Raw genomic sequence first — 19,197 nt, 5'->3', positions numbered from 1 at the left:
CCGAGGATTAAAACGAAGAAATACGAGAGATAAAATTAAGCGTTTCTAATCGATTGACGGGAAATGCCAGTCTACTCCGAAACCAAAGCTTTAACGAGCTTGAAATATTATACTTTTCCAATTATTTCAGGAATACTTTTGAAACTAAACTTATTTCCCCGGAGTTGATTTTCTGCCAAGAAATACGTCAAAAATAAAATCAACAGCGTATGGCAAAAATAAGATCTACAGGGTGGTCGGTTACAATCACCGACTATGAATTACGACTCTTTTTTTCAAGTTTTTGAATTCGTCTTTGATCTGGCCATCAGCTGCTCATATCCGAAACTCGTGTTCTCTATCTAAAATCAGACGTTACTCGCAAAATCTCAAAGATCGCACAATAATCCTACAAAAGATGACCCATACCAATATAAATTTTCCCCTTTGAACCCCACCAAAATTTGTACAAAACTTTCCTTGTATATAATGCTTTTTCGTGTCCGAGATATGTGCCTGAGGAGATTACAATCGACCACCCTGTATACGAGCTATTCGCCGGATTACGAAGGATGCTTTTGTCCGATGTTAGTTTCCGATCGCAAGCTTTCGCTGTTCGTCGTGTCTCTTTAACTTGGTCCGATGGCTCGAACCCTCGTCTCTTCTTCCCCGTTCGCATCGCCCCTCGATACTTTTTGTTCTTTTATCTTTCACGGAGCGTCCGCGCCAAGACATCGCCGATTGTGATGCAGCTCGCGTATTTCCGTGCATCGGAAACTAGCAGGTAAGCTTCAAAATACGTCACAGTCTGCATGACTGAGCCTACCCATCCACCCACACAGACACGCAAGGAGGTTCACCTTCCCACTTATACTGCTCTCCGGGGAGCGATAAAACCCTGGGAAAATAATATATCGTAGATGCTTACTTTCGACTATATTTCTACCGGCGAAACACGGTCAACTTTTTTTCACCAGGCATTGCAGGAAGTAACGGTGATGGAATTGCGAGTATTTCGTTTCTAACATCTAATGTTAAAAGGAAAGTATAATACACTTACATCCTGAATCGTCGGATAATATTTCATTCGGCTGCTTTAAAATATCAATGAATCGTAGCTGATGAATTTACTCTAAATTGTAGATAAATACTCGGAGAAGAAAAGTTCAACTTGAATGTTTTAGATAGTTAAACTGATTTTCACTCCCCTGTATTCTCGCCATTTTTCACAATAATAGCAGGAAAAGAAAGAAATTCTAGCGTCGTAAAAAATGTGGCAATGAAATAATATTTGCAGCCAATATCGGCAACAATCGACTATACTATACTATACCGCATACATTTTATAAATGAGAACATATGTAAAGAAGAAAAATGAGCATAAACCGTATGATCGTAAAGTTCGTATAGCTGTAGATGTAACCGGCACCTTCGATAAAGCATTCGGTTTCAAATGGGCATCGAGTCTGCACACAGCTTATTCCAGATAGCGGATTTCCCAATTTGACGTTGCAGACGACTTACCTCTAAATCCCATTAAATTGAGACATCGGCGCAGATTTGTCATTCACAATCGATACGGAACGAAAGAGTTTGTTCGAAAATTCAATTTCCCATGGATTAATATACCGGCAATAGAAACCCTTTGTGACGTCTAGGTATATAAGTTCGCCTTTCAATGTGAAAATCTACGGACAAAAGGATAGGGCGAAACTACGGACGAGTATTGTATACCTGTAGAGCAAGACTGCGGGGTTTTCCGTATTCGAGAATCTCGTCTATAGAGGTCCTAGCTAAGAACGAGCGCGAATATGCAGCCTTTGTTTAACGTGTGAATTATCCGCCACGGCATGATATTATTTATAACTCGCGACCGCGTGCTTTGTGAATTCAACGTTTTCATGAATAATTTATTTAAAAATGGTGTGTTAATTACATGCAATAAAATACAGAGTCGATATAATCATATAGATTTATATTTAATAAGCATGTGAAAATAATATCAAATTGAGATATAATTCACTGACTCAATATCACAAATAACAAGTATAAGAAAAAAAAAAAACTTTCGTAAATACCTACACACACATCTATTTCAGTTAATTTCATACAAAATGGTGTTATGCTACGTAAGAAAAATAAATCTGACTAATTTCATCTTTGAAATATGCAGTTCTAGACTGATCGATCTATTCTTTTTCATTCGGTAATTAACGAAGGTACGGATCAGCGACTGAAATAGACGTTTTACACATTTGTAAACGGCAGTATCGATGGCCGCGCGGTTTCGGGCGCGGCATTCGAAGCCCGAAGCGCCCGACCGAAGGTCGGTTCGAATCCCGGCGCGTTCGAATATCGTACTGAATTCCCCAACCATGTAACGTCACCGATAGAATAAAATAAAGCCCAACACAGTCCCAGCTCCTCGTGTACGTTTATAATGGTACATGAAGGCGTTCTTAATAACTGTGAAGATTAAATATGGTTCTGCTCGCTATGTTCGATGGTCACAGACCATGGCCCTTCGTAACACGTCGCAAAGCCACAATTAAGATTTTTTTTTTTTTTTTCATTTCACTTTCTTTTTCAATTGCCATAGATTATAACGACGATCCAAAAGCCGGGATCTTTTTAAAATCGTCGTTGTCAAAAATACGCTATAAAAAAACTTTATTCACCAGTCTTATGGAAGTAGTAAATTATGTTCATTGAATTCGTACGAACCAACTCGACGGATTGGAATAAAATTAGGCTGAAAAAATTATCGAGTATGTAATGATATAAGATATAACACAGAATTTTTTAAATTTCCACATCTTCTAGTTTCAGTTTGCAAAATTGACCATTCCTATACACTCGGTACAACATTGGACGGGTTTTGACGCAATTTGAAACACTAGTTTTCTTCCATCAATATGTATATATATGTATATTCATGAATATTTTCAGATTTTTCAAGCAGCGGGAATCACACCGTCAGATGAGAAGTCAAAACGTTGGTCAGATTATAAGATTGCCAATATCTCATATTTAGAAAGAAATCATAATATCTGGCGCCCTTCGAATCAGTTACGACTCGGGCAAAAAGACGGGCGTTTTTGTTCATTCGGATTTCTGTTCCCGTAGTTTTGTACCAACGAGTTTATTTCCGCATTATTATACTCAAGCGCAGGTGTATTGTAGATAATACGCATAGAAGTTTAGCAAAGTGGTTTTACTCGGGTGATGAAGAGGGCAAGTTTATTGTGCCTGCATCTCCGCGGTATAAATTGCATCTGACAAGTTGGTAAAGACTTGGAGATGTTTCTGCTATGGTATGGAGCTATTATACCTATGAAGAACCTAATGTACTTGGATAGCCGTCCGAAGATTGCGAACCGTGACTTAAAACAATTCAACTTAACGACGAACCTAAATAACGTTTTGTCCCTTTTTATCCATGTGTTCAGACGATGTACATTTAGGTATATAAATATACATTATACATATACGTGTACCTTTGAAAAATTTCACGCTGCAGTCAACGCGATTCTCATTTTCTCCTCAAATTGCTTTACTTCCATTTCACTTACCACGTTTGCCAACCTATACCTAATACGTATATATGGTATTTATAAGCCAGGCTGCAGGACTTTTATATACCGGGTAAAGCAGGTTCAACATTTTCCATAGTATTAATCAGACAGCGTAATTTTTATTATTGTCGCTACTTTATTGACTTGGAAACACCGGTTTCGAATTAATCCATGTCAAACGTAGTTTTTTCCCGGAATGAAAAATATTGGAGTTTCATGAAATGCCCGTTACAAGTGTTAATAAACGTTGTACACTTTGCTTGTCACGTTTTTATTTTCCGTACAATAATTCATTTTATTTCGTACTACTTAAGCTTTTAATACGTATTTCTCTTGTTATTTCTTTGTCAAACTTACATCGTCAAAACTTTCTTTTCATTCTCTCGTCTACCACTAATCCATGTATACAAAGAGCCATCAGTTTTTAGGGTGACTTAGCCAAAAATGATCGAGGCAATTATTTTTACCGCAGAGTTGTACAGATTTGAATTAATTACCGAAATAGCAAAGGAAAAACCAAAGCTGAGTATTTATGCTGCCATGAACCACCCCCTCAATCATAAACACGTAGACCTTTATAATTACACACACGATTTTTCGAAATAAAAAACTACTGTTTCTCCACTTGAACCCATAAAATAAAACGATATTCCGTTTTTTTTTTTTTTTTTTCTTTCAGAAGAAAGAACCTACTCAATACACCGCGTGACATCAACGAGTAACGAAACGTTAATTGGCAATCGTCGCAAAATCCAGAAATGTTAACCTCGTGTAAACCCTCTCGTTTCATTTCTGTTCAACAAGCTAATTTTGATCCGGCGATTTAAAGTTCCGAATAAACGTCGTTATTTCCGATTTGATAACCATATGCAAGCCAAGGGACGCTCCACTCCGTGAGGCGTTAATTAACAAGCTAGTCGTGAAGCAATGGCGCGGTCAGCGTACAACCGTTATGTAAATTCTTGGGAGTAATTAGTTTGTCGGCAAGAGAACGGTCTCGTTTCTGACCATCAGGGGTAGTTTGAGACGATTCGTCCTTTCAAAGTTGACCTCGGCTTTTCCAGACAGGCATAATAAACTCTTGCAAAGGGTAGAAATTCCCCTGCTGCAGGTCTCTCCTTCACTCAGCCGCCTCCACAACGACAGCCATGTATTCTCTCGCGTGGCTTAACCCCATTCTAACACCGCTATACCTACCATCAGCCACGGTTTAATGCCCTCAGACTCTCTGGAACTCTGCAGGCCGCAAAATCCCCGCGGTCTTCAGGGGAAATGGACCTCGGAGAGCTCAGGTTGGACGTTGTCTTGATTAATTTCACAACGCGATTGAACAGTCGGATTGTTCAACGTCTATCTAAGACTCCATTTGTATCGTTCGACTCCCGCCGGAGGCTGCACGGACGTGGAAATTTTATCAATTCCACCGGTGAACGATCCGGTGCAGAGAGCGTTTCTCTCCTGGTTTCTCATCCCTTGGTAGACTTCACTCAACGAGATTGAAAAAAAAAATACACGCTTCCACTGTTCACGTACAGGACATCAACGCGGCTCATTGCTCCAGGCAATTCATTTTCAGTCGTACTTGGATTCGCGTTTTGTGTTGTTTAAATCGAGCTTAACACGCGAGCACACCTTGAACGTTCGATATGGAAAGCGTTTTAGACCGGTGCGGGTATGTCCTGGGATTCCAGAAAACAAGTTGTCGATATAAATCATCTTTGCAGAAGTTCTTGCCGGGTTGGGATAGTCGGATAGAATTTAACTGCAAGAAGTTGAACCGCCAATCGGCCTGACAAGGGTTTTTGAGGGTAGTGCAAGAACCGGTAAGCTAGCAATCTTATTCGTCCCTCTGCATCTTTAGCCCTTGCGATATAACGTAATGACAAGCAACGAGATGAAGACGACGCGAAGAAGGGTCCAAGGGATGAAGGCGAGAAAAGAAACTGTTGTAATAAAACCATCGGGTTTAGTACAAGTTTGATCTTTGTGGATCAACAATCCGTTATGTCTCAATTGTTTTGATATCACCGCATTTTTTACGGCTTTTAAAACATCACGACAGTTGGGCGTGAAATCAAGTTTCAGGGAGAGTTGAATTTTCATTTTTAATCGTCGGTTTAATAAATTCGGGATTCCCTTTGTTTTGTTTTTTTGTCATTATGATGCACAAATTTTGTTCACCAATTAGCGTGTTTTGTTCGTGAACTTGGGTTTCTGCCATGCTCGGAAGGCGCAGCAGGTGTGCGTGCAGCACATTTTTGGCATAGCTGTGTCAAGACTTTGGAGGATTAAAAATAATGATACGATGAGTTTAAGTAAGTCATCAAATTCCGCCGTCCAAGCTGCCGCCGAGGAGGTAAAAGCTCGCTAAATATTCAACAGGATTTTCAAGGCTTACGCGAAACAATTAGGAATTAAGCCGCTGTGATATCGTTGGAATTACATTCGGTAGTTATGTAAAAATCAACTTTATCGCACGGTTTAACAACTTAACCTGACCGTCGCTATAATTAATTACAACTATCCGTATACGTGTATAGTATATATCTACTGCTGTAATATTTTACACTTAGTCCCCTGTTTCTTTTTTTTTTTTTTTTTTTCCCCGCGTCAGTATATAATCCTTATATAAAGCGAAAATAAATTAACCATCATGCGAACAAAAAGTCCCTTCACCCCACCGCGTTATCCCTCAAATGCCGAAATATTTCACATTGGCTCAGATTTTCCCATCAACGACCGCGGGGAATATTAATGAAATTAAGCCGCGCTATTGGCCCGGCCCTCGACAGCCTGCAGCCTCGCACAATCTCAAACCCCGCGTGAAAAGGGAAAAACAAAAATACCTCTTTTCATATTTTTCACGTTCAAGAGAGAAAGGACTTGTTTGTCCGCCGCAACCGCCGCAGCCTCGCCTCGGGGCGAAACCCTCAGCGCTGTTTCGAGTTTCGAAATTAGCTCCACTAAACCGAGGAGTCATCTTTTACTCAAAAGGGCTTCAACATTTAATGGGGAATTTAATCGTGTACTCCGAAAATCGAGCCTTCGCACTTTCGAGCACTCTGCCAACCTCTGCTCACAACCAGCTGTATAAATGTAACGGTTTATTTCTCCAGAGCAAACAAGTACACGAAAAAGAGAAGAGGCGAAATGGGAGGGAAAAAATACAGAAAAAAGAAAAATAAAGTTGAAACGAAAGAAAAGTAAAGCGATCCTGACTTTGATACGAAGGTTCTGCAACGAGCTTGCAGGAAAACGATCTGGGTCTCTACCAGAGTTTTCATTCCGGAGAAAAGATTCGCGCAAGCTCAGCATACATGGAAAATACCCGAGCGAAAGGATGCATTCAAACGTTTTCAGCTTTACATACATGTTGTATATTGATAAGGCTTGAAACTATTCTGACTGGAAATTTTACACGCGTCTACGGAGAAAAATCGTCGGTATTCGTGCAATGAAATGGCGAAAGATTGATTACACTATTCCATTTTATTCTGTTCTGCAAAAATCAGAGACATTTGAAAACGGCTCTGTTATTATTGCTCCAGTTGGAATAATTTTCTACCTATCGAGCTCAACTCTCGATTCAGAAATTTAACCGTGCAGCACGATGAGTTATGGACAATCTTGCGATTAACATACCTAATTACCGTAAATCGAGGAATATCTCACCGACGACGAAAAGCCTACCACGTCTTGGCAATAGTGCTTTAGCTTTACGGTTTGCAATAGCACTTTTTTACGAGGATATTTTACGGTTGAAATTGTGAGGACCGAGCGCAAAACATAATAGCTAATAAATCTCGACTTTTATTCGTGACATCGATTGTTTTTCCCCCAAACTTTGACTCCCTCCGTCCGGAATCTGCAGGTTCCTCTCGATTTACGAGAAAATGAAACCAATTTCAACACATTGGAAAATATCCCTTATATTACAAAATATCAATTTACGAAACGTATAATACCAAAGATTAATGTGCGGAGAATTTAGTCGTACATTATACGACGGGAAACGATTTGTAAACGGAGGCTTTTGTTGCCGAGTTTCCACGTCTCTGGCGACGAAATAAATCAATTCAATTTGTCGAAATTCAACTGACGCTGTTCCCTGTTTTGACATATTCTTCAAAGAGAAAATTCAAGTCCCTCGTCGGCCGTTGAAGGCAATCGTGTTTTTCGCATAGGTACCGAAGGATATTTAACCGAAGAGAATTAAATCCATAGAAATAATTTGCGAGAGTATCTTCTGCAGCTTTCACGAGATACGGATAAAATTGCTTGTTCTGTATCAGTGATCAGCTTTGAACCGTGAACCGTGTATAATCGAAACGGTGATGAGAACGCGCAGATGCTCGAGACATCCGTATCCGTTTAACCGTGTACCACCGCCGGTCGTAAATTTAAAATCAATTTTGTGCTTTCTTGCAGCGTATAACTCTGACCCGCGATTCGTGTATGAGCTGGGCAGCTCTTGTATAAAAATATTGTTCAACACCGTAGTTTCGGGTATACAGATGGAAAAAGTGCGTGACAGGTGTCGCGTGCTCCAAAGTGCAGACCAGCCCGAGTAATTGACCACCAGTTTGAGGGGGGTAAATACATTGATATACACTCGCGCGTTAAGAGGGTCCAAAATATTTTTTTTTCCCTTACCGAGCATGTTGTGAACCAAGCAAATCCTACGTTAATAATTTTTTTCTCATCTCAAATGGTTACAATCCGTATTCGTAGCGTATTCGCAGCTACTACACACATGTACCTAAGGCGGACTTACGCTTGGTTCGATTTTGATCTTGATTCTAGTCAAATCGTGGTTTAACCTAAAGGGAAAAATTTCAAAGGTACCTAATTTATTTTAGAATCAACTGAAGTTGAGAATAGTTCCCGATAAGAGTGTCACCATGATTAGATTCGTAATTAATCTGTTATTAGGTTTAGAATGGCATGTAAAATGTGTTTTAGACAGAGTACAGGATATTTGGAAAGCAGATAAATTATTTATTTGAAAACGTTCTGGATCAAGTTTCGAAACATGCGCAAAGATGTAAAACATTTATCAGGGTTTAACTTGTATGTAGAACTGTGAGATATGAGACTCAATGTCCGAAAGAATGTACAATTTCAAAAATTTTCAAAAATTTCATCCCAGTTTATTGCTTGAAACAGCAAAGCATGTTATTCTGAAACTCGAAATTTGATTCCGCGTGAAAAAACCATCGCGACGTCTCTGCAAATTTTCTGGGTTCATTAATGGACGTGAAAATTCAAGTTAAAAGTCACCTCACGATTTTGGTTTACTAAAATTCGATTGATCACATTACAGAACATTAAAGCGGCAAGAAAAGATGAAGAAGAAACAGGTGCATGAAATATTGTTGCACAGTTTTTCGTTTGACAACTTTGGTAGAGCTGATATAGCCAATCTCTATTTAACGCGATATTTATTCAAGTCGAAGAAATACTTATTAGAAACAACGATATAAATTGGGTTTGAGCAGTGACATTTATACGACAAAAATGATGGAACAAAAATTTTAAAAAAACTGAAGAATTGATAAAAACGTATTACCGTTCCCATTAACTAAACGGGTAATTCATCACTTTGTAAGTGGCTAAAATAGCTAGACGATCCTTAACTAAACGCTCCATTACTTCCGGGTAAATTTTGAAGGATCGGCGCGAGGTTTACTTTGGACATTACACGAATGGTTTGTCGATTACGAGAGCATGATAAGAGCGAGTTGAGAGTCTATGAGCATCCCGGTGTAACAATGTGAGTCTGGCGAAGAAAAAGGTTAAAGGAAAGAGAGTGAAAAAAGAAAAGAAAAATGACCGCGCAGAATCAAAGCATCCCGCCAGAGTAAAAGCATGCCCGATATGAGAAAAGCAATGTAAGGCGTCGGGTGTAGGTGTGATAATGTTTAAAATGCATGCATCCGGTTTCCGTATACTTACATTCCTTGCTTTTCTCCGCGGCGGCGTTGCGCGAGAGGACGAGAAGAAGGCCGACGAGTAGGACGAGCAGAGGGACGATGGCCCCCATTTTCGGACACCCCGACGACGTAGCAGCCATGTTTTAGCGGCCGTCGGGTATAAAGGCGAGCCTGAGCCTGAACCGTGGCATCGGGGGCTCTTCGAGAGCGTTCGATAGCGCGGCACCCCCGGCTTCCTGCATAACCTCAAAAAATCCCCAGGGGGTTCGGCGGCGCCGAGGAACGGCGGCGAGTCGGGTGGACGCGAAATTCGGCCCCCGGGGGTTGCGGTACGGAGATGAGAAAACGGGCCGAGGAACGCCGGGGAACGCGAAGGGGGCGCCAAGAGAAACCTCCCTCTGCAACGGAGACCGGAAGGTGTCTTTTCGAGTACGACGTGCGTACGCTATTGGCATCTGAGAATACGGTTTACACCGCTTTCGGCAGTAAAAAGGCCGCGTGGACTATCGATCCACCCCGAAAGCCGCCCCGAAGGGTTCGAAAGGCGCCACCGTCGCGACGCACGCGCCTCGACGTCCTTCGACCCCTCCGACGGAGCACGGAGGGCCGACGATGATGTTAAGGAAACCTTTGAGTAGCCCTTTCGTCGAGTCTGACACCATGGCCGAACATTCGCCTGCGATGAAGAGTGGCCAATTAATTGCGGTCTGGTTCCTCAAAAAGATGGAGCCGAAAAGCTGGCTTGAATTTCGGTGAAGGGTTTTTTTCGAGTCTTAATCCCTACCGTATTGGCCCGCGGTTATTCATCGGAAACACAGATGGCACCAGCGGAGAGACAATTTTTTACACGTTGCTGGTGAGTTTTCTTGCGTTTAACAGATTTACCAAAAGACCCCTAATTCGCAGACCTCTATACTTGACGATCTTATCTGATATCTTTTTGGAAATTTAGTTTGAGTGTCTTATTGGATGTTGCAGTCTGAAAATTGTCCCACTATGTTTTTAACTGCATTCTCTGAATACTTCATTCTTCAACATTCTTCGTCTTCGGAATTTTGTACCGATTCCACGGTTTTCCTTCGAATTACGATTTTTTGCTCCTGAAGAAGATGAATTTTCAGATAAGATTGAAGGTTTGTTGCCCGAATCCTCTGTCGTAACTGGACGTTATTTATAAAAAAAATTGTCTCAAGTTTGTCAAAATTAACGGCAGCTTTCGAGGAACCCAGTATTTATACAAAGAATTTTGAAAACCCGACTTTTACCTCTTTGGTTATCGGCAGCGGAAATTCTCTTGAAATACTCATGATTGGTAAAATCCATTTGAACATGGGAATCCGGAGTATATTACAGAAAATTTGTGTTAGAAAAAAGATCTCGTCCAAACGAGACTGTCAAGAGCGCAACTTCGCATTCAAACCCGTTTTTTTATTCTCACAATTTTTTGAATATTTTTTTCTGCATAGCCACGTTCTGCAATTAAATTATTAGTTTTCATGGCAGCTGTCACTTCTGTACGCGTCTCTGCGCCGTCATCGATGATAAATTTGAAGTAATTGACAAACTACGGTTCAACTGTGACATTTTAATGGAGTTTCATAAAAAGTAGTGGATTTATATGCATACACAAATGTGCGTAAATGTACGTACGTAACTTTTGTACGTGTGAAAATGACGAATGCATCGTAGTTCGCGTTGTACAGGAAAGTGTTTATCGCACAAATATATCGACGCACACACTTGAACATCGCATCGCAAAATAGTCATACCGAAGGTGTGCGCGCCGCCGTTGCCTCGCTATCAGCGTCGACGTTGAATTTTTTCATTGATAGCCGGCGATAAAGATCAGATAGAAAATGTGCAGCATGCATTTTACATAAGAGAAACTAATGAAATTTGGCAATTGAACAATGTCGGAATAATGTCATTTAATGAGAAAAATTTGAACGAAATTTTGTACTTTGACCTGTAAAAATATTTCCAGAAAAATTTAAAGTCAGCGTATAGTCTCGAATACTCGGAAGATTAGCCATGATGGTCATCTGATATATGTTGTACCCCTAGACCACGCACTGACTTCTCGCAATCAGCAAAATAACTCAGGTAAGCAACATCATCAATTGTACAACTCTGCAGTTTATTCTGATCGTTCAATCGCGGCATAACGCGCGCTGCTAATGCGAAACGTTGTTCAATTTCCTCGTATGCTAAGAAGCCCTTCCAATGGTTTTGATCATTTTTACATTTTTCACTAAATGCACGTCTCGAATCTATCTTGTTCGATATAATTCAAAATGCAGATACGTGAAACGTCCTGCGAGGAAAAATTTTTTGCCATCGCAACGTCGACAGCAGTCATCGAGAATAATAGCTCCGCATTTGTAAACCCGATACAACGGTTGATTACTCTGTGCATCGAACGGGCGTGAAATGATCACCGAAATTAATTGCAGATACGAAGAGCTACGCAATTACCATCATCCGATGATTATTAAACATTCACATCGTTCATGTGAATTGGTATCGTTTTCTCTTGCTCCTTTACTTATTTCTATTATTTCAAGTTGTCGTCGTACAACGACGTTGCAGTTTACGTTCTTCGTGAGCACCAAGATTATCGGCGGTTATACATTCTATTGATTAAGTAGCAGTAAGCGGTGCAATACTTGTGCGCAAAAATGAATTAATGTCGATGTACTGTATTAATACAAAACTGTTTGCATATTACATCGCGAATATTGTCGCGATTGATGGTCAATTAGTCAAGAATACATGAAATCAGGCGAATGAATATGCTGCGTGTAGTACTTAGCTGCAGTTCCACGCGCAGCATCAGGTAGTAAAATTTTGTGGGTAGAAATTTGGGTTTTACAAATTCCAATGAGTCACCGGAACGCGGATCAAATAAACAACCGTTTAAAAAATGCATGCTGGTGCTGTTAGTCGCTTCTCGTGAATCGTACACACACGTCGCAGTTCAAATTCTATTTTACTGTTGACATAGGCGACAACCGAGTCCGAAATATCGTACGAAATAGAATTCGTGGTCGTTGAACAAAGAGCAAGAGTGTAAGTTATGTACGTTTACGAAAATCGGTGGAAAATCATTCATCAATTAAGACTATACCTGGGGGAAAATAACCCCTCGCTATTTATTGTTCGCACATCAGACTAATGAATTATATAATCGACGAAACTCTACCGTTGTTCCAAGTCTGATAGCAGTTAAACCTTTAAACCTACTTCCTTAACTAGATAGAGGTTTTTTAACCCTTTAACGGCCAAGCCTCTTTCCCGTTGAAAAAAATCATTTTTCTCATTCAATATGTTTGAAAAATTAAACTTTTTGAAAATAGAGATTTTCAATTCTCATATCTGAGTAAAAAATTTGTCAAATGAAATTATTCAGTGAAAACTTTCTTTAGAGGGCGTTACTAATTTTCGAATTATTTCAAGATTTTAAAATTGACATTGAAGAAGATATTTGAAAAATAAAACTGTCTCATCATTGTAGCAAATATGCTACAATGGCAGTCAACGGGATAACAAGTCTACTTTGAAAATCCAGGCCCACTTCTCGCGAGCTTAAGTTGCTTATTTTTTTTATCGTCATGTGATGCACCGCGTTATCTACGGTGTATTTCTCAGCCAACTCGCTGGTCGCAGACAGTTGTAATACGCGATACATTAACAGCCGCAGAATACGGCTGTGGGCCTCCAGCTCGACGGATAAATAATTATCTCCAGCCTGCCAGTTCACCGTGTTCAACGGACAATAATACAATGGGCATATCTCGCATCGTGCGCTATATCGGTTAAACGTGCGATTTATCAGAAAGAGCGGTAGATTGCAAACTAAACGGTCGATAACCTCATCCGCGAAACGTGGCCTCTGACTCCTGGCCATTCAACGTGACCCAGCAGGCGTCTATTTATTTAATTAGTGTCGTCATGGCGACGAGTCGACTGTACATCAGCGGAAATGACAATAACCAGCTTCGTCGCGACAGTCGTGGTTCGATCTGCAAAACGGTGAACGGTGAACGTGGACGTAAAACGCGTCGGAGTCTTTCGCCTAAATTTAGTCCGAAGTAATTAGCCGTACACTTAGTGACAGTTCAGTTTCTTGTCCGGTTATCGCGCCCTCGTTATTTTCGCGTATTCGTCCACCTTTCTGAGCTAATTGTAAGCGAAAGTTTCGCATCCATATAAGACTGCCCGCGAAGCAGCGACTGCCGTAGTTTATCGCAACACAGAAGCCAAGCAAGTGCCGTGTCTCGAAGTATCAAATGTGTCAAGCCGTTCTCGGAGGAAGGATTAACGCTGGCTCTGCAGCAAAAGCGAGGCAAAGCCCTCCGTTGCAGTTCTCCACATGGTGTGACAGTCTCGCAATCAGATTCCTCGCTGTTCCGCTGGCATCGCGCCGGTGGTGAGAGTTATTTCCGAGGCTAAAAGCGTCCGACTCCATATCTCAGCTCAATATCCACCCTAAAAATATCCCAGCTCTCCACTCGCCGTTTCCCGCATGCACTTCCTCCAGTCTGCAGGAGTAACGCGTTTCTTACATCTCCATGTGAGTCGAATGTTTTTTCTCAAGAAACAGAGCTGTGGTACCACCGGGGGTTCCTGCAACGGAGACTGCGACGAATTCGGATGGTGGTTAATCGGTTCAAGCCCTGGAAAACCGTCCGCCGAAGACGACGTTCCCAAGTCCGATTGCACCGGATCTCCTCGGTCGACGGTCTGCTACGAGGAATCGGAGTATGACGACCCCGTCGATCAGAAGGAAGTCGGCAACGATGAACTCCAACCTGTTCACCCCTCGTCACCGGTAGATGATCCCGACGGGATTTGCCTGGCTGAGGAACCGCCTTGTGGGACTTGTTCGCGGTCTTACACACCCGAAAGGTTGATCAGGAACCGGGACTACAGAATCCTCACCCAATCACCGACGACCTTGTCCAGCCCGAGAACGGGGCCATCGACGCCGTGCAAAAGTTACGTTAGCAAGCGAAACCGCCGTCTGAGCAGCTTGATAGATCAGCAACTGGTTGGCGCTTCGCAACTTGAGGCCCTCCTCGACCCGCACGTTCTGAATATCAAACTTCCGGCGGCTCCGGGACGGAGAAAAGGATTCGCGGGGCGATTGGCCGAGGGTTATAAAAACGCGTCCAGGAGCTCGGGGGACCTCCTTGCCTTTGCCAACTCGGAAAGTCCTCCCGGGATTCTGACACCGGATTTAACGAGTAGCGGATCGAGCTGCGAGAAGCTGAACTGTGAATGGCGGCGACGCAGTGAGGCAGACGTCTCTCGCGTCGACGGAATGAACGAGACCTTGGCTGCCCTAGCTTCTGTCGCACCGAGAAAAGTATGCAGAAGGCTCGTCTCGTCCCTCCAAAATCTTCAGAGTGATGAAAACTCCTACGAGGATCTACCGGGTCACGACGTCTTGAGGGCTGACTCGTGGGGAAAAGGACGAGTCGTCCACTTCTTTCCGGAGGAGCCCGACGACCCCGAGCGGGTTGTCCGTAAGCTCCGGGAGAGGATTGACCACATTCGAGACACTAATAGGGACATTTCCAAGGATCTTTCGTCACTGAGGAAAAACTATGAGGTACGATTAATTATACCGACTAGCAATTACGAATTTCTGAAACAGCCGAAAAATTTAATTGACAAATTTAATTAGCCAAACTCGTTGGGGAGGTTGTAACCAAGGCAATCGGCAATTAATTTGCGTGTGGAATTCAATGAAAATTTTCATCTGCCTGCAACTGTGGAACCGTACAATTAACGTCAGTCAGTATTACGTACTGACTAAGGCAGATTAGGTAATTGATAATTAATTACGTCACGGCATCGCGGCTTTAACGTATATAAATATCACTGAAATAGAATACAGTTGGTTGTATTGATTTGTGAGAGTTCGGAAATTTTTTTTTTAGCTTATAATACTAAAACCATTGACCAAATGAACATGTTCCAGAGTGGTAGAATATGTCATTGTTAGCTCTTCTTGAAAACATGTGTAAGCTAAACCGATTTAAAAAATTTGAGACAATGAATTAAATTGTAAAAATAATCGTCTTTTTTCTATGATACACAGTGGGCTGAGCAGAAGACTGGAAACCTAACAACCGCGACGACTGAACTAAGGAAGGAAATTCGCGATTTACGGTATATTGACGACCTTGTGAATCTCTTGCGAGGTGAACTGAAACGAATCTCCCAAAGAAACTGGCCCTTCAATCTTGGTCATGCGGAGCATCATATGGAAGAAATTAACTTAGTCATATGACAACAATTTTAAGCTTCTCGTCCCAAATTACTGGTATCATGAAACCCAACTATACCTATAATAGTAAATGATTAACAAGAAGTGATTGTTCAACGTAAATAGTCAGTGTTCGAATGAACTATGAATTAATTCTTGTCAAAGCGTTAATTGTGTTGCCAAATCTCAGTACGACGATACTGTATGTATAATAAAGAATATTTTGTAACTTCAAACTTATCCACAATTGCCAAAAGACAACTTATGAAAATTTTCAGCTGTGAAATATCGCCTTACTGCAGGCAATATGCACTACAGAAAGAACTAATCACACCCATTCGATTGTTGCAAGTACTGATGAATCAGTACCTACCGTTTAGAATGCAATTCAACTTGCTTTTTTTAAATAAATTGTTCGTTGATTTCATAAAATTGCCAGTCTTAAGCTTTCCGCTGTATTGAGTGACTGTGATAGTTATATGACGAGCTCGAGATTTTTTGCTCTCAAAACATAATTTCTACCACGCCTAATCGACTGCAATCCGCGACACGTTCCTAATTCCACATCTGAGATTGTAGTTAACAGATATAGCGTCAGATGTCGCTACCAGTTTTCCCATCGAGTAGGTCGTGTACTTTGGGTCGTCTATAATCAGGCACTTGGTATTCTTGCCTGAGGCGTAACTGAAAATCAAATTTTGCCCGAAACTTTTTCACCGCCATCGTTTATCCCAAGTAATATACCATGATAGGGTTTCAAGATGAATTTCTGGAAAAATCCCTATAATTGAGTTAATTTTAGCTTTTTTTTTTGATCATTTTCTTTTTTATTCTACCAAATGCACATTATGTCTCTTTTCATCTGAGAGGAAGAAACAAATGTCTAATCCTCTCACATCATTTAACTATTGTTGATTAGAATCAGAATAATTTCGGTGGAAACAAGTGCGGTTTTTATTTCCAATTAACCTTTCTGGATCGCTGCGGAGGCGGATGATTCGACTCAATAACTGATCACTCAGCCACTCGATTAAACTTCTCAGTTTATACTATGGGTATCCGCATATGACGCAGTTATATTTAGAACGAATTCGCCATTCGTATCAAATTACGATCAAATGCGCCGAAGGATTTTCAGAGCTCGATCAACAGGTTTGCTTGTCGGCTAGACCCCCCTGGGAGTCTGCGTCACTGATCACTCGTCCGTTTGATAAATATTTGTCGGGTCAGTGAGGCAGAGTATAGAGTATCCAAGCAAGTATACCTATGGTATAGACATTTACCGAACAAGATAAACGATCCGATACGAAACTGCTAGCCTGAACTTGTGTACGTACAATGTTCGCTTACGAACGCTTTCGATCGATCTTTTACCGAATGCATAGTCAATCGTTTGAAAAATATAAGAATCAACAACTTTTCCGTAAATTTTCCGAAAGTGTCCTTTGCGTTCGACCGGTGTGCCTTATCCCGGCGAAGATCATTTGCGAGATATTCCCCATTAACACCATCGCCTTAAGATCCGTATCGGAAATGAGAAGGGAAAACCCGGAGTCAGTAGTTTGAAATTGGTCAGTCTTAAGCGAGAATTACAATGGTCTTAAGCCGTTAAACGAGAATCTTGAATCTTATCTGACACTTGGCAAATCTAAAGAAAACATTGAAAATTATAAAAGGATGACTTTCTAAGGCGAGACGTAGGGCTTGAAATCCCGAGGAGGATTTTACACCGTCAATGTCACCGGCAGGTACCCTCCTCCGGGTTCGGGCCGTCGCATCAGCTATGCGCCAGGAGAAGAAGGTTACACGGTGGAAGTCGTCGCGCAGGATGCAATCAGATAAGAGGTGAAGTCTGTTACTTTTTTGTTTAAGAATTAAGATAAAGAGACAAGGCTCGACGGTTTTGTTTGAGGTCTCGGCTAGCGCTTCACGCAGGAACAAACCCGACGCACCCTCCAGGATGTGAAGTCAAATATCACTAGATAAATATCGCGAGGGAAGCTAAAAACCACAAAGAGGGATACCACCGGGTGACAAGTGTAATCCGCTGCTTAACGGTGTCGGTGATACATCATCCTGACATATTATCTCTCGCGTCTGGGAGTTGCCGATTCCCGTTCAATGGCAGGCACAACAAAAAATTACACGCACCGCGTCAAACAGAACAAAATCAACCCTCACCCCCCACTTGATCTCTTTGGCACTTCTGAAGGCGCGAACCCTTTTACCTTTCAGGTCAGAAACTCCTCGCTCAGCTCGACAGCCACCTATCCTTTTGTTTTATCGTAGTAAACGGTTGTCCTGCAGCATCCATAAGCTGCCCTCTCCGTCTAGGCAATCATCCCTGCCCTGTGTTTCGTCTCCATTTTCGTCGACCGAATCCTGCTTTCCACAAGACACTCTCTATTTGCAGTGCACTTGTCTCTGCGACCGAAACGGAATGTTCGCGCAAACGTCAACCCATCACCAAAGCATCGGCCAAATATTTATACGGGCCGTGCTCGACCTATCTAAATCCTATTTGCGATCAGAGGGAGCCTGCTATGCGGGGTGCGCGGCTTAAAGACACAGCTTCGCTCACCGCAAGCACCATCCCCTGGCTGCAAAGTGGTGGTGGAAGGCGGGAGCTCAACCTGCACACCTAGTCCGAGGTTGAAATTTTCATCTTGAAAGAATGCGGGGAGAAAACAGAGCGCGAGTGCCCGTAATGAAACGGTTCAATATGCACTGACCACCTCAAGCGTTATACCGATGACTTTCGAGGTTTGTTAACCGGTTGATACACCGACAATTTTTATTACCAGAATCCATTCACCCGCACACACAGAATTCGTGGGCTTTTCCCACGGCGAGCACTCCCAACAGTTACAAGATTAAGCAATCACGGGTTCGATGCCTATTTTGATAGTGATGCTAATGCGGGGTTTCTCGAGCCCACTCACGAAATCACTACGACGTCGTTTTACGTCGAGCTTTATACACCTACCTCTGCTCATTTTTCGACACATTTTTTTAGCGGGAATTTCTAAGCAGATCCCAATGCTGCACGCTCACTTCGAGCGCTATGTTATCACGCGACAAAGTTTGCAGCGTTCTCTGTCCACCACGTACAGTCGTTTCACTCACTTTTCATAACTAGCCTGATTAAGCTGAATAAGATTCACAACCTGCTACGAACGAGAAGTGGCACTACGTGTATGATATGTACACAAAGAAGTGACACCGTAAAAAACGCTCGATCAAATTATTATAAGCTTTCATGCATGCAGCCTGTAAAGCTTGTGCAAATAAGACTTGTTTAAATTACGACTGGTTCCGTCTCTCGTTCGGTACACTAATAAGAAAAAGAAAGAAAAAAAAAATTAAGGACAATTGGCAAGTGTTACAATTTTGGCCATGACTAATTTGAAGGCTTGTAGATTTTTGGCGCATGTCG

The 19,197-nt window shown here is 41.8% G+C and overlaps 1 protein-coding gene across 1 annotated transcript in view; it reads right to left on the bottom strand.

The window, feature by feature from the left end:
- Positions 1 to 10,037, bottom strand: part of LOC124176468 (laminin subunit alpha-1-like) — a 155,042-nt gene extending 145,005 nt beyond the window's left edge. Inside the window, exon 1 of the mRNA XM_046557817.1 lies at positions 9,510 to 10,037. Within this exon, the coding sequence (XP_046413773.1) occupies positions 9,510 to 9,627 (118 nt within the window). The 5' untranslated portion in view covers positions 9,628 to 10,037. The remainder of the gene's footprint in view (positions 1 to 9,509) is intronic.
- Between the last annotated feature and the right edge of the window lie 9,160 nt (positions 10,038 to 19,197).

Source organism: Neodiprion fabricii, chromosome 2, assembly GCF_021155785.1.
Source record: "Neodiprion fabricii isolate iyNeoFabr1 chromosome 2, iyNeoFabr1.1, whole genome shotgun sequence".
In the NCBI taxonomy this organism is placed as follows: domain Eukaryota; kingdom Metazoa; phylum Arthropoda; class Insecta; order Hymenoptera; family Diprionidae; genus Neodiprion; species Neodiprion fabricii.
The sequence above is the reverse complement of the archived record's forward strand: the minus strand, read 5'-3'. Positions and strand labels throughout refer to the sequence as shown.